Here is a 27982-nt window from a genome sequence, read left to right as displayed (position 1 = left end):
GCTTTTGGTCTTCTCGGTCCTGGCTAAAACATCCAGGCTGACAGCACTGGTTTCAGTTCTCTACCCATGATGTGTAGGGGAAACGCAGCGCCCCTCTCCCCTGCCCACCCTGCCCCAGTCAGCGTTGAGCTCCCTTGTGCCTTTCCAGTGGCCAGGCTGCAGGTAATTCTGCTGGCCACGGCAATGGGCAAACGCTTCTTTTGGGATGCATGAAGCCAAGGGGACACATCAACCAGGAACTGGACATCCCAAGATTGCTCCTTCATATCTCATTTTGACTTTATTTTAAGCAAAAATAAATGCCAAGGTTCACAGCAGGGCAGCGCAGGTTTCCCTTGCGCATAGTCCTTGCTTCTGCCAGGCTGCGAGGTGCTGGGATGCAAATGCGCTGGCGTGCAAGGCGAGCGGGGCAGTCGTTCCTCCTGTGCCTTGGCTTCTGTGTGGGAGCCCTTCCAGCACCATCCAGTCCTCCTTCCTGCTGTATTATTTTTCATCGTAGTTCACCCAATTCTGTTGCCACCTAAAAGAAGAACAGCGAGGAGAGTTCCTCCCTCCCTCCAGTACAATCCAAGATGGGGAATGGGAGCAGCCGAAGCACAGAGGTGCTCCGGAGGTCTGGCAAAACCACCCCTGCCCGTCACCCGAGGCTGCTGACTCCAGGCAGGGATGGCCACCGGGGTGCGTGGCAGTCCGTTCTTGCTCGAGGGGGGGAGTGTGTCCATCGGGATGGTGCTTATCCAAGCAGCTCCTTGGTCTTCGCTGCCAGCAGCTTGTCCATCTCTGCCGCAGTGCTGTCTGCCATTTGCTGGATCTGTGGCAACATAGTACAAGTCTGAGTCGTATGCTAGGTGATGCCAGAGTTTAAAGGGAAAGGAGTGACTGGATCACCTCCTGGAACAAAGCCTGAAGTCCTAATAAAACCCAAAATAGCGCTGGGGCAATGACTGGCTCTTCCCGGGGGCTCCCACCAGCCCTGAGTGATTCTGTGCCCGTGTTGCATCTGTATATTGAGAGCAGGGACTGGTCAAAGGCTCTGAAAAGGGACATACAACACAAACTCTTGGCGGAGCTTCACAAGTGACTGACTTAACGGAATGACTTCAGGGGAAGGCAGAGTTAGAGACCTGCTGGTGTTGGCACCAGAGAAGAGAGCGCTTACCTCACTACCTCCTGCAACCTTTCCACTATTAGAACAAACTAGGTAATAGCAGGAGTGCAGCCTTAGTATTCACACATCAAGTAACAGATGTGTTTATTTCTTGTAAAAAGAAATAAATGGCCATTGTTAAAGCCCTGCCCAGGGATCAGGTCTCCTGGTAACATGGGATGGACATGGCAAGCATGTAAACGGGGCCAAAATGTGCATGGGCTTATTTGAGTGAGTGCAGATAAAGGCTGGAGCACCTGGCGGGGGGGGTTATGCACTAGTTTTACGGGACTGATTAAGATGCTCTCAAGGTCCGAGGTATATGACGATGACCTTTCTTCATGCTGAAAAATTTGGGTACAAACAAAAATTAGACTTGAGACGCTACCTCTACAAATGCAGAAAACCATCTGTCTGCTCTGGGAGAACTGCTTCCCAACAGGATTCAGTTACAATAGCATAGCCATTTTTCCTGCTTGCACAAATACTCTGTATATCAATGTTTATTTTTGTGAGCACACAGAGAACTGTCCTGAAGCATTTGCAATGTATCTAACTTTAGCTGTTAATAAACAAACAGCTAAAAAGTAATGGCCTGCCTTCAGAGGCATCAATTCAGCAAAACACTTAGGCTTGTGCCTGAGTTTATGCCCAAGTAATTGACTTTAGTGACATCTGCTCTTAGGGAATTAGGCATGTGCTTAAGTATTTTCCTGAATTGGAGCCAAAAAATCCTAACAGAGATAATCTTGCTAGCCTTTTCATTAATAACAAACTGGAGCAATCCTCATTAACACCAGCTGTTTTGCAGTGACCAGGCACTGAGTAAATGGCAGTAAAGCTATGGACGTGGGTTGTTCTGCTCCCCGCGTTCAGCTGGTTTGTGCAACAATCCCTTGTAGTATGAAAGCTTTTGGGGAACATTTTTTTTCCTGTGTCAGCTTACACTGGTTCATATCATAAATTTGGCTTTGAGATTGAAGCTCCAAATCTCACACAGAAAAAGCAAATACAACAGCCATTGCGGAGTCCAAAAATATTCAGCCCAGGGCCACCCATTCCCCAGCTGGGTTCTCAGTGCTGGAGATCTGTCAGCAAGGGCTGGGACAAACCCACCATTGAGCTGTGAAACATCACAATATGGCAGAAAGAAAAAAAAATTACCTGCTTTTCTAGCAGCCAGATGGTATCTTCAGACACTTTGTTCTTGAACTTCTTTACCTGGTTGATGCTTTTGCTTCGCACCTTTCTCAGGGCCTCTTTGGACTTGTTGGTGGACTGCTTGGCAAGCTTGGCCAGGCTCTCCCTGTGCTCTCTCGTCACCCTAGCAGTGAGGAGAAAGAAAAAACACCAAAAGGAAAAAGTGTCATGTGTAGCACAGCCAGATTAATTTTCTGCAATGGACTTTGGGTAAATGCCGTGATCCTCTCTGCTGCAGCACCTCTCTGACTGGCCTAGACAGAGCTGCTGTGCAGTACTGAGCTGGGCTGCACAGGGATACCCAAAAGATAGATAAGATAGAGCTCGCTCTGCGTGGAGGCCCTACGTCACAAGGGCAGAGGGACTTAACAGCTCAGGGCATGTTTTTATCCTGTTTTGGTCCACCTGAGTGAATCGGCCATCTCTGCGCAGCATCACCAAGGCTGTGCACCCCAAGTCTTGAGCCTAGAATGGAAAGTTCCCAGCATAGCCCTAAGCTGAGGGACTTGGACTGAATCTTACTTGTTTTATAGTTGTCACTGCAGTGCCTGAAAGTCATGCTGAAATGTTCAGACTTTCCTTTTTTCTGTTGCCAAAGCATCTGTGGGAAAGAGGGAAAATCCAGCTCCAGACCTGAGAGATGGAGCTGAAAGTGTAATCCCGCAAAGCTGGGAGGAAACCTCCGTCCCTTCCTGAAACTCAGCATCGTCTTCCTGCAACTGAAGAGCCCGAATTACGTATCTGGAAGCTACAGAGTTTATGTTTCACTCAACGTTATTCCGGCTCATCACGACCAGGTTTTTCCACCAAGATGATGTGAATGCCTGGTTTGACACGAGGACGATGCTAGACATGGCTAGCCACAGGTAACTCGGCCCAGGAGAACTTCAGGTCCACCTTCCCTCCTGATGCGGGGCCAGTAACTGCTGTGGTCCCACAAGAAAATGCTCTACTTTCCACCCCATACTAAAAACTGCAAGTGATTAGGGAGTCTGCCCATCTGAATAAGGCACAGGAATGGCTGACATGTCACCTCTGCTCTGGTAATGCTCCAGCACCTACAGCTGATCACTGTCAACATCAACTGCTAGTGCTTAACAATAATATTTTAATTATTTTCATGGCTATTGAAGTTTCCAGACCGCCTTGAGAATGAAAAACCCCGGTGCGCTCACTGAGACTCGCTAGCAAGAGAGCACCCGTCTGCTCGCAGAAGATATTGCAAAATAAACATTTCACAGGAGTATTTAGAAATTGGCTGCAACAGCCTGGGTCACCAAAACACTGAGGCCAAGACTCTTCCTGCAGAGAGCTCAGGAAACGTGGAGTGAGGGCTCCCAAGGCAGCTCTGCCCCTGCACGGGTGTGCGTTACGGGGTTCTCACCAGTTATCTTTATTTCACGGTGCAAGAAGGAATAGGCTTCCCAGAACAGATTAGTAATTACAGGAATTGGGGATCGCTAGAAAAGCTGAGCAACGACCCATCCCCGGTGTCCCCTCGCAGGCATGCTGCCCTCAGCTGGGGGCACCCCGCAGGCAGTGGCTCGGTCCCCCCAGTCTGTCCAGCCAGAGGGAGATGGCCAGTGAATTTCATGTGTGGCAAGAGGCTTCTGGTTAGTGGAGGCTCAAGCCTGGACCGAACCCCTAATTAGAAGTGAGCGGCGTTACTTCTGGTTTCCTCTGCATCCCAACATCACTGCCTTTAGGGCTTCTCGTGTTCGATCTCCCCAGCCAGAGGTCCCGTGGCACATGCGAAACCAGCAAAGCCGGCTCACAAACAGAGGTCTGGGTGAGGTCAGATTCTCAGGCAGCTTTTTTGGGGGGTGGGGAGTCAATCCCAGCTGCTAAACTTGGAGGAGGGAGCTAGAAATCTCTCCCATCTCCTGCTGGGTGGCGAGGCAAGCCGGTCCACCACAGGACTGCCTCAGCTCTGGGAGACTGAGCTTGCCGTCAGCTATTCTCCTTCCCGCTCCTGCTCAGCTTTTGCAAATTGTGCCGAGGGTATCACTTGCCTGCTTGGGGCTGCCGAGCCTTTAAGGAAATGTTTTTGTTTATGCAGCTCCGCCAGATTTCCTATGCTTCTTGGCACAGGGTCACAGCTTTCATGCCTCCTTGTCTGTCTTTATTAACACCAATTTCTTTTTATCACTGCGCAGTGCCGTGGAGTTTCTCAGAGGGTTTTATGTTCCAGCCAGACTGTGTGTAAATTCTCAGCAATGCTACCAACAATGCCAGAAACGGACACTTTTTCAAGCAGATGCTGTTTCTGGTTAAGGAATCCATCAACACAAGCCAGGCCCACGGTTTCTAAGGACAGTTGTTTAATCCTGCCCCCAGATCTGGGACTTCCAAGCTGTTCTTAGATATGTTTTCTTTTCTGTCTAGTACCCATTGCCCCTAGCCCCTCTTTAAAGCCAAAAAAAAGCACGAACTGAACCTGGGGAAGGAGTGCCAGAATTGGGGAACAAGGACAACGTCCCTGCCTGTTGCCCCTTCTGCTCTCCCCCGCGGGAATGCCGCCCTCCCCTGCAGCTCAAGGAGCAGCGGGCTCAAATCCTGCCGTTCCCCCGGGGACGGTCCTGTCCTGGCAGGATCAGGACAGAGCCCAGTGACTGACGAGCCGGGGTGTTCAGAAACACACACCGCCCCACGGGTAACATCTCCTCTTTTTCTGCTTCCCCCAGAGACCAGCGGTTTAAGCACTGCAACCCTTGGATGCTCCTGTCCCCGCATACAGCAGGAGCAGACCCACAGGGAGGATGACACCGGCCACATCTCGTCTCCAAGGCAAGACACTTATGCGGGTAAGAGTAATTTCTGTACCTCAAATGCTAGGAATTTCCTGTGAAGGAGAGAGATCAGTTAAAGGAAAGTAGGCTTAACTAAATACTCTGCATGCATAATTGCAGATAAACACAGGGTGCAACATATATTGCTCAACAAGAAGCAAGCAAGAGACTTCTGATGATGGGCGATCCAGAGCAAGGCAGCTGAGAAACAGCTTTGGGTTTTTTTCAAATGAAATTTTTTTTAGTCCTTTCTCCCCATAGTAGGTATCTTTGCATATTTCTTAAAGGGCAAAGGAAAAAAAACTCACAATGAGTCATTAAACTTTCAAATGAGTCATCTGGTTTTCAGTAAAGCATGTATAAAAATATTACTAATTTACAAACAATATCCAGTGCAACACAATGGGTCCAAAAAAGATGAATCTAAAAATGAGGCAATACCATAGAAGACACAAGGTCAGGTCAAATTCGGCCAAAAGATCAACCAATACAAATGTTCCCATGGCTGGTTTTCTTTCTTTTTTTTTTTTTTAATTTTTTAAACCCTCAGAGAATACTTTTTACACAAATAAATATTGCCTATGCAGTGCTAGCAACACAAACAGGCGAATGCCTTAGGGAGCAGAGGGGATCCTAGCAGGCAGCAGAAGTAAACATGAACGAAATGAGTGTATTTTTTCTGTTAAAACTGCAATGCAAAATCTAAACTAATAGAGTAAATAATGAAAAGTAAACTCCATGTTAAAATGCTCAGCTGAAACACTCTCAAGCACTGAAGCATAGCTGGACCTGCATAAGGCAAAATATGATGCATATGTGTCCAGCTTGATAGGTCAGACTAAAAAGTGTTTTTAATGACAGGTAAGGACAATTCAGGTTTGATTTTATTTTTCCTGTGCCTCCCCTCATGAAAGAGCCAATTTCTGCAGAAACAATATTGTCTCTTAATTTCTGATTTGTTTGCTCATTTTGCACACCTGCCATAATTTTGGCAATTTCACTGCATCTGTCAGTCATATATTCTTTTGTAAACACCTTTAGAGTTGGGAAAATGAAAAACTTAGAAAATTTTTAAAAGTAATTCAGGGATATAAGAGAGGCCTCTAGGAGAATTTTATTACTTCTGCCCTGCTTTGCATTAGAAGGTTTTAAAAGGTTGAAACTGTCCGCTTGTCTTTTTGGTAAGCGGATGAAACTCTGAAAGACCCACTCGTGTTACTGAAGAGCGGGTGAGTGAACGGGACTGAAGGTGCCTGCGAGGGCAGATCTGCAGGGCACGTCTCCCAGGCCAAAAACCTCTGAAAACCTCTTTAACTCAGGACTCCCAGGGCTGCCAAGCAGCCAGGGGGAAAGAGGCCAGGAGCAGCAACCCTTACATACCAGAGGAACAAGGGAGCACACTAGGCAGATCTTCCCTGGGGAGAGAAGACTTGTTTTCGCTCTGCAGCACCACAAAAGATAGTGACAGACCGTACATGTTTGTTTAAAAAACAGTATTTTTTAAAAGATTGGGATTTGCAGTTTTGGAGTTTCCTCCCCTGCAATTCATATTCAAGGATGACCCAAGTGCCCATTAACAATCAAACCACTGTGCAGCAACCCGGGAGCCTCAGCAATTATGAAGATAATGGTGCCCTCCTCCTCCTCTGCCTCCTCTCCTGAGGAATGGGGGAAGGGCAGGGAACACAGGAAAGGAAAATCAGCAAATAGAATGATAATGTCATTCCCTCTCACCGACAGCAATGGAAAGCTGCAATTAGACTTCTCTGATGAAAATGCTAGATAAAATTCCATAGAATTTTTAAAGTAGATCTAAAGCACAAGAAATACTTGGTTCATCTTTACTGAGAAGTCACCTGCTTGTAAAATGCAGCGCACGTGCAAGGTGTTTGTGCGCACAAGCAGTGTACAGAGCTGTCTTTACCCTTTGTGGGAATTGTTCGCAGCACCCCAGCGCCATGTAAGCCCAGGCTGTGAGACCACGTACATCCACATCTGTCCAGGGTATTTAGAGGGCTCCACTGCTGCAGGGTCCGAGCACCCCCAGGAACTCGTGAATTTTCCTCGCACCACCCAAACCTGGGTGAGCAGTGCTACTGCCCCTGTTAGAGGCCATGTCTATGCTAGTGAGTTGCGCAGCACAGTACGAGTGGAGCTGCTGGGAGGTCTTGCTCACCACAGGGTCCAGCCTGGTCCCAGGAACAGAATACATGTGCGCAGTGGGGGAACACTCGGTGCGCGCCCAGACGGTACCTCTCTGGTTTAATCTGAAAGGAATCCCGTTCACAGGCAGAGACCCCAGCATGCTGCAGCCCAAAGCACGTTAAACAGGTATCAGGTATCATCAGGATTGCTTCAAAAGCGCTCTCCTGATCCAAACTGAAGCACTGATGTAGTGGCACCTCCTGCCTTGTCCAAGGGTTGGGAGACACCTGCGATGGGTGAGGGAAGTGATGCTCAGTCCTTGGCCAGGAGCAGCCTGGTTTTCAATCAAATTTCTATACCACAATTTCTACGCAGCCATCAGTTACAGAATGTGTATTACACGAGAAGAGGGAGTGGATATTTTAGTCAAAGCTATCAATTTTCTCCCTCTTTCTTTCATCACTTACTTTTAGTGTTCTCTCTAGCAAGGTGCTATTCACCCCTAATACTACTGGTTCACTACTGCATTACTGCTGTCTTCGCTGGTGTAATTCAAGGAATTTACAGCGGGGCAGCAAAGAAGCAGCTCCTGAATTAAGGCAATACAGCTTCAAAAGCCTTTGGCTGTCTCCTGCAAAGGGCTGCAGCCAGCTAGGACCAAGTTTTCCTCTGCAGGGGGAAGATAAAGAACAATAAGACCAACCATCAGATGCCAAAATGTGGTGAGTTAGAGCTCAGACACTTGGAAGAGGTTCCACCAGATGCTTTTAGGGGCTCAGACTTTTTTTCTGAACCTGAAATACAGCTATTTGGAAAGCAGCTACATCACAACATTGCAGCAATCGTGCATGCCTACCCTCTGAAGGGCACTCACTGCAACCTATTGCATTATCTTGCATGATGATGAACTCAGGCAGGCATCAATACTCACTTAGGAATTGGCACCCGAATTATTGTCCCGTCCACTTCTGGGTTCAGGTTCATGCCGCTCTCCCTTATAGCCTTCGTAGCTGCAGCTGTGCTCTGTAAAACAGATCAAAAGGTAAAGGGAATTAGGAAATAATCATTCCCATATGCCAGAACTCTGTCAATAGTTGGCAATCCATCTCCACGGAACATGGAAACATTTACTTCTGTTACCAGTAAGATCAGGAAGTTACATTGGTGCAGAGAGCTTTGATCAAACCGAATGGGAAACTACGGCCGCGCTTGGTATCAGGGTAGGGGGGCATGAAGGGGGGGAGAGGGGAAAGGAAGCAACAACAAAAGAAAACTGTTTTGCTTCTTTGAAACTATTTGAATGGTTTGAGGCAACGCAGAGTGAAACCACAATAAATTCCCAAGGCATAGCCTGACTGTGGCAAAGGAGATGAAAGATTCTGAGCATTTAAAAATTCCAGTTGAATGTTTCCCACTAGAAATCACACAGTGCCAATTTAGAAATGTTAACTAACTTAACCACTTCAGCACTACAACCTAACCACATTAAATTGGGGCAGTAGCAGTTGCCTGAGAAAGAGCGCCTGTGCCCAGCTCTATGTTTATTTTACAGCTTATTACTTAGGATTAACTTCTCAAAACTCCACCACTGCTGGCTGACACTCTGCTCTGCTTAAAAGGTGGGGTGCACAGGTTTGCCTGGTAACTGCAAAGTAATTAAAAGGCTTCCTTCTCCATCCCAGGGCACTGGCGTACCTTTACAGAGTGTCAGGCTTTACAGTTAAATCAGAGTTTTGCCAGGAGCTCCCGCAGCACTCTGCCAGATTGCTTCCTTCTTGACATTGACAATAACAAGACCGAGCGAGTCTGTATTCTTGTGGCACTCGCATGGCATTTCCTACAAGGCGCATTGCTATTTCTGATACTCTTTCCCATCGTTAACTTTAGCTCCAGGCTGCTGCAGTAGACTGTATTTATAAAGTTCAGCTTTTGTCAACTGAGGCACAAACTAAAGCTCTGCGTATTTGTTCAGGTCTCCGATGTGTGACATCACTGAACAAAACGAATGCTCTGCTCGTGTTTTGTAAGACATAACTGCTGTCCTCTAGAACACAACAAGGGCAGAGAAAATGTAACCAAGATGATCTCAGCATGTTAGGAATGTAAACGTGTTATTCTACGGACAGTGCTTGCTCTGTAGGAAGGAAATGCTCAGTAAAAGCTGTGTTGTTTAACACACATATTGGAGGAGATAGAAAGGGGATATATTGCAATATTGCCCCCATCCTCTTGCAGCCCATGAAATAAATAGCTGTGCTTAAAAAACATAGTCTTGTTTGATTTTGTAACTCTCAGGCAAACAGAATTTGGCCCTGCAAGTCCTTTTCTATGATTATTTTGTTTCCTAGACTGTTCAGGCATTTTTATTTGCTCTTCAATGCCACGAAGTACTGACTATACGCTGTAAATAATGACATAAAGTAAACATGTCTGCAATGCTTTTAAAGAGTTCAATCTATCCATGGAACAGTTATGGTATAAAACAACTGCGTTGAGAGAAACAGTTCTAGCTCTAGTTCACATGAAAAACGGTCCTTTGGCTTAGAAAGCAAAGGTAGGCAATACTATGTAGTGTGATATTTAATTTCTCACATGCCCATTTCTCAGCCTGAGCTCCTGCTTGGACACAGGCTAAGTCATGGAGTGACTTCCCCAGTCCTCTCAGCTCTGGCACTCCGAGGGACCTCGGTGCACTCGCTGATGAGGGAGCCTTCATTCTTCAAAGCCATTATACACACTGGATACACTTTAAGAAACACTTAGCTATCAAGTGCCTTACACTGACCTCCTCTGAGACTTTGCTGACTTAATTAATTGGGGAAAGCCTTTGCAAAATAAATAGAGATAAGCTTTGGCAAACCTCCAGACCTGGAGCGGGATGAATAGCTAACCTTGCGCTCGTTACTGCTCCTATCAGCAGGGCTGCCCAGCTCTATCTGTGTGAGCCCGCTGCAGGGGAGCACTAGTGCTTGATCCTGAGGTGGGATTCAGATTTGCTGCCTCATTTAGGGGCAAGTCTAACTAAGGCTCCTGCAGAAAATTAAAGGAAGTCGGCTCTCCCAGTGGATGGGTCAAAGCACCTAATTCGGGTTCTGCCCTGCAGGCACTGCCAAGGGAGGACCTCGCTAACCTCAGCAGTGCCTGAGTCAGGCCCTAGGACAACACTTAGCACGGGCCCCGCTGAAGTCCTACCAGGGAGGCTTTTCAGAAGCTCGTAGGCTACATCAGCAGCTTCTTCCATGAGCTCTCAGGGGGTGTCACCAGCCCTTGTGATAAGTAAGCAAGTTGTAGAGGAGTTTGATGGTGTCCCCAGCACAACCACAGACTATTCCAACTACATGCCTGGTTCTGTGCATGGTCACATTTTCATAAGGAACTGAAATGACATAAATACAGTGGGGCAGATGCAACATTGCTTCCATGTGTGTAATTCAGGTGAACCAAAGGAGAGTGTGTACATGCTCAAGACTACTGGGTGCCGTAAAACCATGGGAAAACCTGGCAGGGCACAGTTAATCCAGGCATCTCGTCTGCCACACGCTCAGCACCACTTTTCAACCAAGCTCTTGCAGATCCAAGTGATGGGAAACCAGTCCCCAAAGCAAACCCCTCATACTGTAGCATTTATTGGATGCAACCCTGAGAGCAATCACAGCCTGACGGGCAGCACTGAACTCTCATCTGACCCTGTGCCGCTGCACGTGAGATGCTCTGTGCACCAGGCAGGGCTGAAGAGTCGCTCGCCCCATGCAGTCAGCAGCAAAATACCGTTTCTGGATTGCATCAGCTGCAAAGTGACACGCAGCCCAGCCAGAGCTCTCAGCCCTGCCAGGTTTGACTGATTTTGTCTAAATGTTCCTTTGCTCAGCATCAACCTGTTTGTTCCCGTGGTAATTACCTCCCCTCGCAATGCCTTCGGTAACGTGTTCTTACCTCTGGAAAATTGGTCATGTTCACTATAATGAGTTGCGGTGACTTCTGTGAGATCTGCCCCAGCTGGTTCAGCGGAAACTTCCCATCTTTAGTCATCACGATTATGTGATCAAGGGCCCCTCAAAAGAACCAAACACAGGGGAGTTTCAGTATGATACAGCAGTTCACAGCGATGCTGAAGAAAAACACATACGCAGTGTCCCACTTCCCTTCTGGTGTGCAAAATACAGATGTTACAAAAGAAAAAAAAATGTGTTTATTCAGACTTCAGGTGCCGTTTATGTTCATGCATCCCCTGTGGTACTTGCAAGCTAAATATTTCAACATTACTCTAAAGCACGAAAACATGGAAACAGAACTCTTGGTTTTGGTACTAGAATAGGAAAACTAAGCAAGATTGTTAAGAATTAAAAGAAAATAATTATTTTTTAATTCTTAGAACTTAAAAGAAAATCAAAATGTTGTTATAAAAATCAAGACAACTATTGTCTTTAACTTAGCAGTGTTCTCTTAAACCCCCCATTTTTTTGTTCCAAGTCCCAAGAGGAGGTGTTGTACGCTGCCTAATTTAAAGTATTCAGTTTCTCCCCGAGCTACTCTTAATCTGCTCTCTAGTTTCTGCTGCAAAATGTTAACAGGCCAAAAGGCACACGGGACAAGAGGTACTTTATCAGTGCAATTAAAAAAAATACCTATAGTTAAAATAAATAGTTAAGAGACTGAGCTACACTTTCCAACCCCATTAAAGACTGAAGTTCCCCTGCCAGAGCTGGGGTGGTGAATGATTCAAATTTGGTCATTGTTTAATGTTAAAATTTTATCCCTGAAACTTGATACTACTTACAAATATGTACGTTCAGAGTGTTATAGTAACTGTAGCTTAGTCAAATATATTCACATTTCTTCCTAAAACACAAAATTCACTAAGTGAACAAGGCTTGTAAAGGTCACTAACCACAGCAAAAGTAGTTTGTATATGCCAGACACCAGCCTGATGGCAATTTCCAAAAGGCTAATTTAATGGCAATTGGATTTTTCCTGCCCTACTGCACCATTAGCTGACAACCTGCTGCTTCATCACATCTGCAAACAGTTCAGTTAGACACTTTTGACATCTCCCACTTACAAAAGCTATTTCCAGGAAGCTGTTAACAAAAATGGATTCTTCCTGGTCAAGCTCAGGGTGAAGAAAGCCTTTAGTTGGGGATGTCAAGGTTGTAGTAATTGGGTGCCCAGTGAATAACTCAATAAAAAGAAAATCAATTTTGAAAAAATCAGAGTTCTCCATTACTAGGATTGATATCCTTATTTACAGGCAATAGAGCATGATACAAGAAAGTTACCAACCTTGTGATGTTCTAACACTGAGATTTCTGCTGAAATCTTCTTTCAGAGCTTCTACCACTGCCTGCATGTCTTCATTGGTTTCCTCCAAATTGATAATATCCTCAACTAGGGCAGCACTGATATTCACTCTGGCTTGACTCTGCCCTTTACCTTTAGCTGCAGATTACACATAAAATTAATTTCTATTTCTGACAACAGTTAGTTGCTGCATTAGAATGTAGAAAGAAGATATTAAGACCCCTGCTAGATTCAGAATAGAGTCCAAGATAAACCAAAGTAACGATATTTTTTAATGAGTAAATAGCCCAGCTCTTGAGTACATAAGTCAAAATATACTTGTAGGTCATGCTGTGTGCATTGACTCCAGCCTGGACTGTGACGATTGCTACCTACTGCCCCAGCGCAGCAGCAGCAACTCCCTGTGGCACCTCTCCCATGGGAAGGGCTAAGGTTTCCTGTACGCTGCAACACTGTCAGGCAAACCAGCTCCTCCAGAGCTGCGTTCTGCCTAAGTTAGATCAATACTGGTACATGAGATAAAAGGGATAAGAAAAGAAATTCTAGCAACGTACTGAGGGGTTGCAAACACTAGGAAAAAGCCTGCCGCCTTCACCTTTTTTGGTAGCTAGCTGTCTGGTCAGCAGCATCTGATGGACACACTGCCTGCAGCCATCCAGGAGCAGGGCTGGGCAGCCTGCAGGAGCCTGCGGCAGCCCCCGTATCGTTGTGAACGAAGAACGATAAAGCAGGGAAGGCAGATGACGGAAGCACCTTAGTGCCATAGCCATCGTTTACAGCTCTTCTCTAACTCACCTGGAAAAGAGAAAAGGCATGCTAAAAAGAAACAGATGCAGGTCTTAGCTGTACCTATCAGTGCAAGGTGACAGTTCAACACTGTAGGCAGCGGGTGTGGGCGTACTGCAGTGACCAAGAGGTAAATTCAGCGGAAGGGGCTCAGTGGCAGCCAGCCTGTACCCACATTATCTGCGCAGCCTTTGCACATCTGACCAGAGGGACACGGGCAAGTGAGGCAAAAGCCGCGTCTGCTAAGCAGGAACAGCTCGTCAAACTATCTGGTATTTGCACGCCAGCTGAGTAGGCACTTTAATTTCTGTCACAGGAGGTTTCAGGCCCCAACCCCCCGCAGGCTCCCCCGTGTTTACAGGAGTTATTTCAGCCTGGGCCGCCCGGGGCTCGGAGGCGTTCCTGCAGCTGCGGCTCTGCTGCGCTCAGATCTGCACAACCACAGACGGAAAACTCGGTCCCTCCCGGACAAGACCGCGATGGCTGCGGGAGCCGGGAAGCCGCCGCTGCCGGCCACCGGAGGGACCGGCCGTTCCCGGCCGCGGGCTCCTCTCCGCCGCTCCGACGACGGTCCCGGGGTCACCCAACCCCCGTGCTCGGGGTACGACGACTGCTCCCCCCCCCCCGCCCCAACCCGGAGCCCGGCGGCGGGGACCCCGCGGGGCTCCCGGACCCCGCCACACGTGCGCGCAGGCCCCGCCCACCGCGGGAAAGACCCCGCCCCCTCCCCGCGCGATGCCCCGCCCCTTTACCCGACTCCACACAACCCCATGACACAAGGCCACGCCTCTCATCTGGCCACGCCCCCCGCCGGTTCCCTCTCCTCAGGACGCGCCGGCCCGGCCCCGCCCCGCCCGCGCGCTCCCCCGGTGCTCCGCGGAGGCCCGGGACCGGAGATTGGGGACCGGAGATTGGAGGACCGGGGACCGAAGATTGGAGGACCGGGGATTGGGGACCGGGGGCGGCGGAGGGGAGGGGAAGGGCGTGCGTCCGCCCGCCGCCTGCCTCACCGTCGCGCAGCCCTTCGCCTTCCTGCCGGCGTCATCGCGCCGCGCGGCGGCGTGACGTCAGAAAGCGGCGCCAAGGGCGGGGCGAGGCCTACGCGAGGACGGAGCGGCCGCGGCCTCCGCGGTCCCGCGGTGTCATGGTGAGTGCGGCCCCGGCCCGTCCCCTCGGCCCCGGCCCGCGTCCCCCCCGCCCTGCCCCGCTCTCACTGGTGCCCTCCGCAGAGCCATGGAGCCGGGGCGCCAGACGCTGCCGCTGGAGAACGCCTCCATCCTCTCCGAGGGCGCCCTGCAGGACGGGCACCGCCTCTGGATCGGCAACCTCGACCCCAAGATCACCGAGTGAGTGACTCCGAGCGCGGCACCGGCCCTCCCGGTACACCCACACCCCCTCTCCCCGTCAGCGGGCCCGCCTCCTCCGGTCCCTCGGGGACGCCGCCTCCCTCCCGCTACCCCGCCCCCAGCAGCGGTACCGACCCCCCCCGCCCCCCGTTACCCCCATGGACGGGGCCGTTGTTCCCCCCCCCCCCACCGGCAGCGCAGCCCCCCCGGGGCAGTGCCACATCTCCTGCCCTCCCTGGTGTCCCCTCGCCAGCTCCTGCCCTGTCCCTCCCCAGCCCTGGCTGCCCCCGAGGGCCCAGCGTTAGGTCCGAGCGCTGCCCACCCTCCGGTGCCGGGGGGGGGGGCTCGGGCGGGTGTGGGGTGGGTGACAGTTTGGGGGACCCGCGTTGGGGGTGCCCCCCGGGCCCAGGAGGGCAGAGCAGGCGGCAGGAGCACAGTCACCTCTTGGCTCTGCCCCCACAGTGAGGGGTGATGGTCGCCCACTCCGGTGGATTTGCCAGCTGGTCCCAGCTCCCATGGCACTGGGTGGGCGGCCCTGTGTCTGGTCAGTGCCGCCACCTGGCAGCGGATGGCCTGACGTTTGGGGGCTTCACGGGGGGCTTTGTGTATGTGGGGTGTCTCCAGGGCTGCGCTGGCCCCACAGACCTTGGGCTCAGAGGTAAGTGCCTAACTACTGCACACAGCGGTGCTCTGAGCCACCGCTCGGGCTCTGGAAGCCCAGGAGTTGAAAACATCCTTGTTTTCTAAACTAGGGAAATGTTAGAATTTTAGTTTTGAGACTGTGAGGGTGACTAAGAGCCTTTTGTTGTTATTTTGCTGGTGTCAGGTTGTACAGAGGACAGTTACTGGAGTAGCTGAGTGGTAACGAGGTAGGGCACAGTGTGACTGGCTGCTTATGGTGTATAAGCATATAAATCAAACGTGTGTGTATGCATTTTGTGTTTTCTCCAGACTACAGATAATTATCTTCTGAACAAACATAATATTTGCACAGCTAAATTGTCAAGGAAATATGACTTGCTGTCCAATATTTGGATAGTGTGCTGAGAAATAAGTAGGTTGTATTAAAAAAACCCAAAACAAAACAGTTTGGGGTTTATACACTTCTAAGAAACAAGCATTTTTGATTGACTATTGTATATATCTGTCATGGAATACTTTTTCTTCCTGCTTCTTTTTGTGTGTGTGCAGGTGCTTGCTAGGTTTTTATTCTAAATGTGGTTCATCTTAACAGAGCAGTTTTCTAATAGCCTCTAAATGGAATCATTAATGCATTGTGCTTTTCAGCCATTCAGCTTTGGGTGGCTTCTGCATTAATTACCATTTTTATCCCACAGCGATGTTACTCTGGTTTGTCCACATTCACTGACCACATAAAATTAGATATAGGAGTTCTTGAGCGTGTTGTTTACTGGGTCCTTGAAGATTCAGGAAACTGGGTTAGTGTGAGGGGAAGAATAGTGGGTGTTTGTAAATGCATTAGGTCCTTCACTTCCCAGGGTGATCATTAATGGTGTTTTTAAAGACCCTTTCAGTCTAGCTTGTTCCTCTGAATCTAGGCCAGACAAGTAATAGCTTTATGTGGCAAAATTTAGTGTTTTCATAGATAAGATGAAATGAGTTTTGTGGGCTTCAGCTGGCTTCTTGCATGGGCAGGCTGTTCATTTTCAAATAACCTATTGCAGATGCATGGATTCAGCAGTCCAGGTGTGGGGCACGGCTGCCCTGGTACCCTCGCTGCCAGGGACTGTGTCCAGAGCAGCGTCACAGCTGTGGGCAAGGGGCTTCGTTCTCCAGTGCCATCAAACCTAGGGGTGCTTCCATGCTACTAAATGTTTAAAGTTTGCCCAGTGATGAGTGACAGTGCTTGTTGCTTATTCTAGGCTTTATAATTCTTGCTTTTGGTTTTGCTTTAAAAATGGCTATTCTCTCTTGCAAACTGTATTGTAATCTCTGTTTCCTTGTAAATAAAAAAAAAGAGGAAGTTTCTTTTAACACGTTCTCAGCATAGAGAGAAAGAGTGTGGTTCTGTGTCAGGTCAGTAAGTTTCTATAACTCATCTTGGCCCTTACTTTCTTATCCTAAGGGCTTACATCTCTGCTCATACTTGCTCATCTGAATTATCCCTGCTGAGGTTACTAATCATATGACTGAAAACATACACCTGAAAACTAAATAGCTGTTTCTTCATTTGCTGCTTTTATCTGATCTTTAAAGGGTTGCCTCTGCAATTTCTATGTTAGATTTGTTTAAGACGGAGTAAAGTTGATTGAGTTGTTAGCAGAGTTAATAACTGGTTGTGACTTTCTCGAACAGAAATGAGTTCAGAAAGTCTTGAATTACTCCAAGACTTCCATTTAGAGAGCAACCTACAGCTGCAATCAAGCACTAGGGAGTTAATAGGTAACGTACACATTTGAGCACAAGCTGCAGTAATAGGAATTTATAAATGTAGGGCTGCCCACAAATTACAGCCTGCAAGTTGATGGCTTATAGGAGGCTGTTGCACATACTGAGTAACTGTGAGTCAACTGGGAGTCTCAAAGGATCCTGAACACTGGCATACCCTACATACTGGGGTATGGTGGGTCTTTTGGTGGGCATTCCTCCTTACCAGTAATGTTTGTTTGTTTGGGTGACTTCTTTTATCCAGCATCCTTAAAAGATTGTTCTGCCTGTGGAAGAAGATAGTATCAGGAGTCTACTGAGCATATTTTTAGAGCTGGAAGGAGGCAAGCGGGCACCATAGGACCTTGCAGCTGTTCATGACACAGGACACTGTCTCCAGGCACTTCTGATGCTGAATGATCCCTGCTGTGGGGCCTGCCATGGCAGTGCACGAGGAGAGCAGCAGATGGTCAGTTCTGGGTTTGGTATCACTGAGCAAGGAAGCTGTGGAGTCTCCTCACCATCACCGTGAGCATTGTGTGGTGCAGCATTTGTCCCCCAGCTGCACAGTAGGATAGGAGATGTGCTGTGGCACAACTGTTTGTTCACATCACCTCTCAGTGCTCCTGTCTCTGGGGGAAAAACCTGTACTTTAGTCACATCTGCTGTGTGGCAAGCAGAGTAGGACTGCCTCTGCCCATTCCTGTTTGTAAAGCCTTTTGAGACTTTTCAACATTTTGGACAGGCAAAAATTTCATTTTCAGCTCTGTAGTTACACATACATATTATCTAGTTTCCAGTAGCCTTTGAATGACCATTCATTTTCCATGGGTATGAAATAGCGGGTGTTCAACTTCCTCGGCTGTTCTGCCACTTGTCTAGGATCCCATCGTGATGAGTCTCACCTAGAAAACAATATGTGCGTAAGTTGTTGTTACAGACTCCTACTGACTCCCAGTGGGGCAAATTCTTCGCAATAATAGGTTTCGCATGTGGCCCGGTACCTTTGCGGTATCCTTGGGACAGCATTGTTCAGAGGAAGCCTTGCCTGTGTTTGAATAGCACTCAGGGTGCCAGGAGGAAGAGTGGAGGAAAAGGAAATGGGGGAGCTGCTGGTTTGTCTCGCATTCACATCAGATGACAGGAAGTGGAAATTGAGGTTGGCTGCGGTGATCTGCACAGCACAGTGAGGCCACATCTGTGCGAATAACTTCCAAGCTCTGGATAACCCAAGTCATTGCCATAGTAAAGCTTTTTACATGTTCTCACTTTTTTTTTTTTAAAGCTTTGGGTTTTCCGTGATGTGTCTTCCTTCAGTACTGAAGTCCTCTTGGCTTGGAGAACTATTTGTCAACTTACTGTTAATGCCCTTGCTATATTAACAGTAACAAGTCATAATCACAGCCTGAAACTTTTAGTTGTACAAGACTTCAGTTCGAGCTGTTCCATGAAGAGTAGGTCATCTGCAGTTGTAAAAATTGCATGCATGGTTGGAAAATAGCATTTGCATCATCTACGTCCTAAAGATTCTAAATAAAATAATTACATAGGTTCTTCTAGACTCTTAATGAAATTTGTTTTAAAGAAACAACTACCACTTTGCTTCTAAGAAAGTACTATTTGAATGCAGAGGTTCTCGGGGAAAAAAAAAACAAAACACAAAGTGTTGCTTTTAGCAGGGCAACTGCAGGGTTTTGTTGCTGCTGAACAGAATGCAGTGAAAATAATAGTTGCCCTTCCACTGCCTCTGTACTTGCCAAAAGAGGAGCAGCATTCTAGTGATAAGGACTTTATTTTCATACCACTAAAATTGGAAGTGCTTTTCATACAATATGTTTACAGAAACAAACCTGAGGTGCATTTACACATTTTGGAAGCTCTGAAAGTTCAACAGGAGGGGTTTTATAGATACATCACATCTCCAAAGTCAGTGTTTTTACTTGTATGTCTGTGACTGCTTGTTGGTAGCTTGAGGTGTGGTGGTGAAACTTGGCGACTGTGTAACCAGCTCCTTTTTTTTCCGGCTCTTGCTTTTCTGTCTCCTTTGCCATCTGAGCAGAGACTGAGGGTTTGTAGGCCTCTTGAAAGACCATGTGCTTCATCTCTATTCCGAAGGATGTGGGAAGCCTTCCATAATCAATTACAATGTGCATATTCCCCTGGGAGGTAACTTGGCCCTTCTGCATCTGCACTGCTCATCTGAACACTTGCTGCACCTTCACCTCTTTAAAAGTGCATATCCTGAATGTCCACCGTGACCCATCCTGTGAGATGACTCACATTCCTGGAACTTTCTTGCCTGGCTCCTGAAGCTTAACAAAGGGCTAAAGCCCTTTTCAAACATCCTATCAGGCTTTATTAGGAAAAATGTTGTCTGCCCTTCCTATTTAGACTGTCCCTAAAGTTGCCTGGTGTATTTGGCTGTCTTGGGCCACTACTGACCGTTCATGTCTGGACATGCAAGGTTTCATCCAGTGCCTGGTGCTCCATCTGCACTTTGAGTTATCCTGGTAGGCTTTCAGAGCACTGAGTGTTATCCTGCAAGCTGAAAATTGGGCATAGACTACATGTCTTGCTAATGAATGCTGTACAGCTGATCAGGAGAAGAGGAGTCCTGACTAAGATGGCCTTATTAAATCCTTAGGCAATTCTTAAACGCTAGGGATAGGGTCAGGCAGTGAACTAGTAATAGGTGTCATTTTCCTTCTAGGTCAGCTAGCGTTGTTAAACACTTTGATCCCAGGGAACCAAAAAAAATCTGCAAAGAACTTTCAGGATTAGATGTGGTCTGTACAACAAATGTGCTCCTTATTTTAAGTTGCTCAGTGCACTGGATACTAAGCAGACAGATTTACTCGGCTTTCCCAGTTTTATTGGAAACAGCACACTTCCCACTGGATGGCAGGAAGATAATTGGCTAAATAAGTGTCTGACTTTCATGTGCATGTTGCTGAAAGGCTGGCTGAGCCAGAAGCACTGGCAGATTTGGCCTGGATGATACTCAGGTCTGCCCGGTGCCCTTTTTTGCCTGGTCTACTGTCAATTCCTGGTTGCAGTTTGTTCTGCTTATTCTTCTGTCTTCCTGCTTCCCCACCTCTACCAGGCAAGTGAGAGAGGGGCTGCATTTCTGTATGATCTGGCCATGTCCTTGTCAGTGCACCGATACTGCTTGGCACAGAGAAGGGGTGGGACTAGCAGTGCTTGTACAGGGAGAGAGAAGGCAGCAGGAATAATGGGAATCCTGAGGGATGCAGGGTGCTGTGGACTGTGGGCTAGGACTGCTTGTGCAAGGAGAGGAGTATGTGGGATGGAGCTTCAGGTGGTCACGTCAGGGCTAGGGAGGGGGACACATGATGTTTATGCTTGAAAGTAGGTGTGATTTAGAGAGGCAGGAGGCAAAGCCCTCCCAGAGCCTAGGGAGCCATTGCATAATTGTCCAAAAGCCAGCTATTAGTAGATCTTCTGCATGCCCTTCAGCTAGCACTGCTGAGAGGGAAGCTTTGTGCCTTGGGGTTTTAGAGCAATTGCTGATAATGCAGCTCTGAGCTATGGATGCTGAAGAGTTGATGTACAGGGCACCCACCTCTGTGGGTATTTGGAAATACATGAATGACACAACTGAACTGCTTATGTTACTGAGTGTGAAACGTGCGTGTGTGTCGGGGGGTTCCTCTCTATCTCCTCACTTTCAAAGTGGTGGAAGGTGTCATAAATGTCTTCTCTCCCCTTCAGATACCACCTTCTCAAACTCCTTCAGAAGTTTGGCAAAGTAAAGCAATTTGACTTTCTCTTTCACAAGTCCGGTGCTCTGGAGGGGCAGCCGAGGGGTTACTGTTTTGTAAACTTTGAAACCAAACAGGTATGTTGCTTTTATCTAAAATTCTGATTTAAATGCCTGGCTTCTTTCCCCATCTTTTTTTTTTTTTTTTTTTTTTGTTAATGTAAAACTAGAACAGGAAGGGATAAATTAAAATACCTCGTCCACACAAACCCACAGACTCATAACAGCTCCACTCTGTGACAGCCACTTTGTGACTGCTCCTGGAAGTAGCAATAGTGATTTCCTTTCTCCTCTGCTGTCTTTTCCTGAATCTTGCTTTCTAATGCTAATCAGAAGGGGCCAGTTCTTTGGTCCACTTTTGTAGTAAGCTCATGGAGTTGTACCGTGGAGATGCTGTGATCCATGCAGAGCCTTGGATCAGCCTGCCAGACCATCTGAAATCCAGAACTGCTCTGAAGTCCTCCTAGTTTTTCTTTTGGCTTCATGAATGCACAAACACCAACTTGCGCGATGCTGCTGGATGTACAACATGACACATCTGCAGCGTCCTGGAGTGAACTGCCCCTGGCTGTCCATTTGGGGTTTTAGCTCTTGTTACAAATCAAAATTTCAAGTCACGCTCACCTGCAACATCAGAGTTGTAGTTATTTTGTCATAATTCTGCTAGAATCGTTCAAAAGTTAGGAAGAACAGTGTGTATAGAGACTGCTTGTCTGTATGACCCCATTGTATGGTTGTATGACCCCATTCTTTTGCTGTGCAATTGCTGGTAAGGATGTCAGAAGAGCCCTGGCACAGTGTGTTAGCTCTAGAAAATTATTCGTAGCAAGGTGGAACAGCATTGCAACATAAATCTTCAACTGCTGTGAATCAAGTTTTATGGGAATGTCCCAACACTGAGATTCCACTGCTGAGCCTAGAACAGGACCAAATGGATAATGTCCCCAGTGCACATGAGCAGGATCTGGAATAAGCATAGATAGGTGTTAATGAGGCACGTGTAATCACTGTAATGAGTCACAGTATTTTCTAGAGAAACTCCTGTAGCACAAACCTCCCTCAGAATGCTGTTCCAGTAGCCTCTGTGTTTGGTATTTTCAAAAGTCCTGACCATTTTCCCCATTTCCTCCCCCCAAACAAGTGAAAGAATAAACCAGTAAGGCTGATAAAAGTCTGGTTACTCAGATGTTGGAGTCTTCCAAAGATATTCCTGGACTGGGATACAATGGGATAAACTTTCTTTGCTGTCAGTTAGCTGTACTTACAGAAGACTGATTAACAAAGAAAAAAGGCTCTTTACATCTGAGTCGGTTTTGACTAAAGACTTGCTTTGTTTATTGAACTGTCTTCCTGTGCAGGAAGCAGAAAAGGCGATCCAGTGTCTCAATGGGAAGCTGGCCCTTTCCAAGAAATTGGTGGTGCGGTGGGCACATGCACAAGTCAAGGTAAGGTGGGAGTTGTAAATAAGAATTGCTTTTAACTTGCAAAATTGAAAAACTTTTAATATTAAGGAACAATTCTTATCAAGGCTGTCTTAGCCTGGCAAGATAATTTCAGTCTATTTTAGGAAATAACTCTCACAGAAACGGTATTAACAATCTACCACTACTCTTGTCTACCTGAACTGTGCTGGATTAGCTCTGCGTAAGAATAGGCCATTTAACCTGATGTTCTTTGTAAGGGAGTTTCTGATACGAGCGGTGTGAACAGATTACATCTATAAATGTCCACGTTTTAACTTTTCCCAAACTTAGTGAGTGATTGGCTGAAGGTTTGAATCTTTCCCTTTGCGGTTTTGCTCCCTTTTTGGATAGGAGATGCATGGAAATTCCCAATTACCAAGTACTTTGTTCCACTTCTGAAAGCACTCATGTGGCAGCCGCTCTAATTACTTCCGACTTTAAAGCAACATATTTCACATCTAAGCTAAATATCCTTTTATTGCTTGCTCTGTCAAATAAAACATCACGTTTTTAATATTAACTTAGGCAGCACCTTCTGGAACATCCTTGTTTTAATTTTTTCAAATTCTTGTCTTGTTTCTTCTGCAGTTATTTACTATCTCGTATTTGATAAAGCAATTTATTTTGAATAACTTTCTTTGCAGATAAATGGATTTTCAGGGAGGGGGGAGGGGAGCTGCTCGTTGCTATTTTCCTTTGGGTAGTTTGCTTTTAGCATGTGTCGATTATCCTACAAGCAGCTTCCTACCCTTTCTCTTATCAAGTGTACTAGTGCATCTGTTTTGGATGCTAGAAAAAGCCCAAACAGGTATCTTCGTTAAAGGAGACCATGTTGTTTTAATTACTGGCTTCAAGGGCTCCAGGCTCTTGTCAGCACATCCAAGCTTGCGCAAATCCAAGTCTCCATTTTCTTTAGCTCTGTAGCTACTAGAGTGCCACGTGCTTCCGGATGCCTGAAGAGTGATCAGGCCGTAAAAGGAGTTTCAGCCAGAGGAGTGAGTGTCTGCTCAGCTGGGAGTTCAGCGGGGTAGCGCAGTGCTTGGCTGTCCAGGGTATGGTGAAGAACATGCATAAATAATCAGTTCAGTTTGCATGGCACTTTCTAATCTGTGAATGGAAAGATTTAACAACACAAAACTTTGGCTTATTGTAACAAGTGTTTCTTTTAGACAATACCAGCACCATGCTAAGTAGTTTAAGGATGAGTGGCCAAGGCTTACCAGATACTGTTGGTTTGAGCAGCCCTGCTGAAAAACAAACCTGACTGTGTGCCAAGCGAAATAAGGAAGCAGAACACTGCAAATAGTTCAGGAGGCCCGTTGCCCGCAGAGATGACAGACTCACAAGCTGCTTTCTACAGAACGGAGGTGGTTCCTAACTGGTCTTTTCTTTTTTTTTTTCTTATTTTCCCTTTGCTCCCAGCACTGCACGATTTTGTACAGTCATGTGCTTGGGCTACCTCCTGACTGCACAATGTCTGTATAAAGAGCATAGCAATACAGTACAGTAGTTACCTTAAAATTTATCATCTTTGCTTCATGCCTTGTATAGAGGGGAACAAGAAGTGATAAGACAGGGTAAGGTTTAAGGATCCATAGTACAATGCACATAAATGTTCAGTGTCAGAGTCTACATTCCATATTGGTACTAACAAATGACTATGGTTGGGATTTGTTTCAGTGTTTGGTCACTGTCCTGGTTTTGGCTGGGATAGTTAATTTTCTTTCCAGTAGCTGGTATAGTGTTACGTTTTGGATTCAGTATGAGAAGAATGTTCATAACACACCAGTATTTTCAGTTGTTGCTAAGTAGTGTTTAGACGAAGTCAAAGATTTTTCAGCCAGCAAGAGGGCTGGAGGGGCACAAGAAGTTGGGAGGGGACACAGCCAGGCCAGCTGACCCAAACTGGCCAAAGGGGTATTCCATACCATGTGACGTCACGTCTAGTATATAAATGGGGGGGGGGCAGGTTGCTGCTCGGGCATCAGTCGGCGAGTGGTGAGCAATTGCACTGTGCATCACTTGTTTTGTATATTCCAGTTCTATTATTATTATTGTCATTATTGTCATTTTATTATTGTTATTATTATAATCATTATTTTCTTCCTTTCTATCATATTAAACTGTTCTTATCTCAACCCACAAGTTTTTCTTTTTTTTTTTTTTTTTTTTTTCCTGATTCTCTCCCCATCCCGCTGGGGGAGTGGAGTGAGCAAGCAGCTGCGTGGTGCTTAGTTGCTGGCTGGGGTTAAACCATGACAGCCACCAAAATAATTCCTAGCAAAAGCTTCACAAATTCTGAAGTGATGTTAATCCAGCTTTAAAGTGTATCTGTGGGCAAATGTTTCTTTGTTCGTAATTCCAGCTGACTTCAGTCCTTAATCTCTTGTTCACAGAGATATGATCACAATAAAAATGAGAAGATCCTTCCAATCAGTCTGGAGCCATCTTCCAGCACGGAGCCACCCCAGTCTAACCTAAGGTAGGAGATGAGAGGTGACCAAGCCGGGAGTGGCAGGGAACTAACTTCTTCCAATTTCAATAAGATCAAGACTTGTTGGCATCACATTTGCGCTAAAAATCTAACGTGGCAGCAAAGCTGTTTTTAAAAGGGCCTCATGCTGCACAGTAACTCATCTGACGTCGGACACTTCAGACTTGAAGTTCATTTTCTAATGTGTGAAGCTACTAGGGCAGTAGGAAGAAAAAGACGTGAGGAGAGGAATTGGGAATATGTAACATTCCAGCTCCTATGGGCAGAATGTGCTTTGCATTTCTTCATATGAATATCAGTGAGAGGTTTTGTACTGTACTAATTTGAGTAAGCAAGAATTTCTTATGAGCAAGAATTTCTGCTATAGTGGCAAACGATTAAAACAATCACAGGTAGTACTTCACATAATTTTTTTTTTATTTTTTTTTTTTTTTTTGCCAGCATTAGGGCCGGTAGGTCTTCTCTGTGGGATGTGGTTAAACTCTCCAGTCCCTCTGTTTACCTAAAGCACGTAGTGCTGCTTTGCTAATTCACAGTGTGAGTGAAAGGCTATGTGATTTTTCCTGTGTGTTCTGTCAGTAGAACCCTATAAGGAACTGGGACTGGGGATAATGAATTTGCCTATAGATAAAATGAGCTTGGAATTCAGAAGGAACATGCTAGGAAGTAATGAGTAGAGAGACTTGAGCCATGCAGATTGTTAGCTACGTCAGTGGCACGAAGGAGTTGTTTTAGTGAGGATGGATGCTGCAAGAAGCCACAGCAGAGAAGGGAACATTCCTCGGTCCATACCCAATGGAGGACAGTGAATAACAAAAGTCCTAGGAATTTGGGGTGTAACCTAGGATAGCTTCTCCCTCTGGGATAAACCCTGCTAATGCTGAAATAATGTTTCTTCCTGACCTAATTAGAGTCTGGGGTTTTCCCATCCCAAGCGGTCTTGTAGCTGGGAGGAAGTCTGGCTTTCATTTCTCTGCTGTTTCCAGCAGCCTTGTCTGAGCTGCGCTCTCTGCTGCACATGCTCAGACCTCTTTAAATGACATCATTTTACATGAGGTAGGAAGCCTTGTTGTGTACTTGTCTCGCTCAGTGTCCTCAAGAAAGTGCTGAGTAGGTGCAAGGACCGTTATTTTGTGGTGCTGTAATATATCTTGGAGAAGCAAATCTGCGCTGAGGGTTGAAATGAAATAGCGTGGGCTTTAAGCAGTAGATTCCTGCCTCCCAACTTCATGCTGCTTGTGAGTGCAGCGATGGGGGCTGCCTAGCCCCTCCTCGTGTGACTAAGTATTTGCCTGTCAACAAAATCTCTGGATTGCTGTAGTCTGATTCCATGTGAAGATCAAGCTCATTTTCTCTTCTGCTTTTCCTCTTTCCAGTGTCAGTGCAAAAATAAAGGCCATCGAAGCCAAGCTGAAAATGATGGCAGAAAATCCAGATGCGGAATACCCTGCAGCACCTGTTTATTCTTACTTCAAACCACCGGATAAGAAAAGGACTACTCCTTATTCCAGAGCTGCCTGGAAATCTAGAAGATGATGCTTATGAATGGATAATGGTAGCAAGAAACACTGCTTTGTATACCTGGAATCCTCTGATGCTTTTGTACTTTGTAGAGTGAGAAGGATACTGCCACCTGAGCACACCACCACTGTACGTGGCACAGTGTTTTGTAACACCTTAGGTGGTCTGCTGAATACTCCTTACTGCCAGCGCAGCTTCACAGCTGAACGCTGTTCAGAAAAGTAGGTTCCCTTCAAAGCCTCTGATGAACACGCAGACAACCTCTCGTTAGTGTGCATTCATTAGCAAGATTAGAAACAGTAACCAGTGTGTGGAGTAAAGCACATCCAAAAATACTCCATTTAACTGATTACTTTTTAAAGTATTTTTGAACAAAAAGTATTCCGATTCGTGTTTTTAATGGAGGGGAAGCACTTGGTTTTGATTAACATTCTGTAGTTACCATGGAAAACTTTTTCATCTCAATAAAACTCATTTTAAATAGATTTTGCAACACTTTTAGTAACTGTGCATGCAATACTTTATATGCACCAAAGCAAATTTGTTTTGCATTTTGATTTGCAAACTTTAAGGTGTTCCTTTGTGATGCAATAACCTTAAGATAATGACACAGCACAGGTATTTTCAGTGTCATTTAGGCTGTAGGTATGTGCCTCCATGTAGGAATTAGTGTATTTACACACCACTGAGGTCTGTGCCATGCCCTAAGCCTCAGAGCGCAGCAGTGACATATCTAATGTTTCGTTCAGTAATCCCCTTCAGTGGCAGCTCTTCATAAACCAGATGTGACAGCGTGAGAATAACACTGCAGCCTCCGAGACATCTGTCAAGCACGTGACCTCAGCGTTTGCCCACCAACCAGTCCAACTTGTGGTTTTCACTGACCGGTAGAGGTGGTCGGTTGCCTCTTGGTGTAAAGTGGCACAAGTGTTTGTGGAGAAATGGTTCTGCTGTGTGCTGAGGAATACCTGCACCAGGTGCTTAATTTACAAGTCTGGCAGACAGCATTTTGCTTAAACCATTTGAGCTGCAGCACATCTTTCTCCCTAAACGTTATCTGCAAAATAGAAATGTGAGGAAAAAACATTGCCTGGCAGCGTTTTCTCCTTAGTACACACAGAGTGCTGTGAGTGTGTGTGCGGGGGGGATGTTGGAGAACGTGTGCGCTTGATTCCAGGAGATACTGGTCTGATTTTGCCGATGCCTGCTCTCTCTAGTCCTGTCAGTGGTGAATCTTTACCTCGTCGGTCGCTCTTGAGTTGCTTCCCCAAGCTGGTTAACAGTGGTTTCAAACAAGAGGGAACGAAGTAATTTTTAAACAGCCCCTGGTTTCTGTACGCAGGTGTTGCTCACTGGCATGGCAAAGTAAGGTTTATATTCCTACAGCGGCGCACCTACCTCCAAGCAGAGCACGCTTCCTGCTTCCGAACCGAGCATCTGGAATGGACCTGTGCATGTCTATGATGGATGGATTGTTAAAAGCCTGAATTGTTCAAAAGTAGGTCTCGTGATGTTAAATACTTGTTTTCTAGTTTTTGGGTACCTGAGTAAAGAGAAAAGTAGTATCATTGGGAGTTTGTACCCCTATGAATGTCAATAACACCCGTTTACATTCCTCTGTGAA

The 27982-nt window shown here is 46.6% G+C and overlaps 2 protein-coding genes across 3 annotated transcripts; one reads left to right on the top strand and one right to left on the bottom strand.

Moving 5' to 3' along the window:
• Positions 1-261: 261 nt before the first annotated feature.
• MRRF (mitochondrial ribosome recycling factor) lies at positions 262-14771 on the bottom strand. 2 transcript variants are annotated; one of them, XM_075055911.1, is made up of 7 exons: positions 14580-14771; positions 13175-13374; positions 12562-12717; positions 11215-11333; positions 8213-8304; positions 2312-2471; positions 262-811 (listed from the first exon to the last, which is right to left on the bottom strand). In XM_075055911.1, exons 2-7 carry the CDS (start codon positions 13347-13349, stop codon positions 734-736), a joined length of 780 nt encoding a protein of 259 aa, XP_074912012.1. In that variant the 5' UTR covers positions 13350-13374; positions 14580-14771; the 3' UTR covers positions 262-733. The 2 variants fall into 2 exon arrangements, with proteins under 2 accessions (XP_074912012.1, XP_074912011.1); XM_075055910.1 differs by lacking the exon at positions 14580-14771 and adding an exon at positions 14376-14431.
• On the top strand, positions 14599-27982 carry RBM18 (RNA binding motif protein 18). Its single transcript, XM_075055913.1, has 5 exons — positions 14599-14711; positions 20832-20958; positions 22239-22325; positions 24740-24825; positions 26214-27982. Exons 1-5 carry the CDS (start codon positions 14599-14601, stop codon positions 26371-26373), a joined length of 573 nt encoding a protein of 190 aa, XP_074912014.1. The 3' UTR covers positions 26374-27982.

The sequence above is a fragment of the Buteo buteo genome, chromosome 23 (assembly GCF_964188355.1).
Source record: "Buteo buteo chromosome 23, bButBut1.hap1.1, whole genome shotgun sequence".
NCBI classification, from domain to species: Eukaryota; Metazoa; Chordata; class Aves; order Accipitriformes; family Accipitridae; genus Buteo; species Buteo buteo.
Note: the sequence above shows the minus strand (reverse complement) of the source record. Positions and strands in the feature narration are given on the sequence as shown.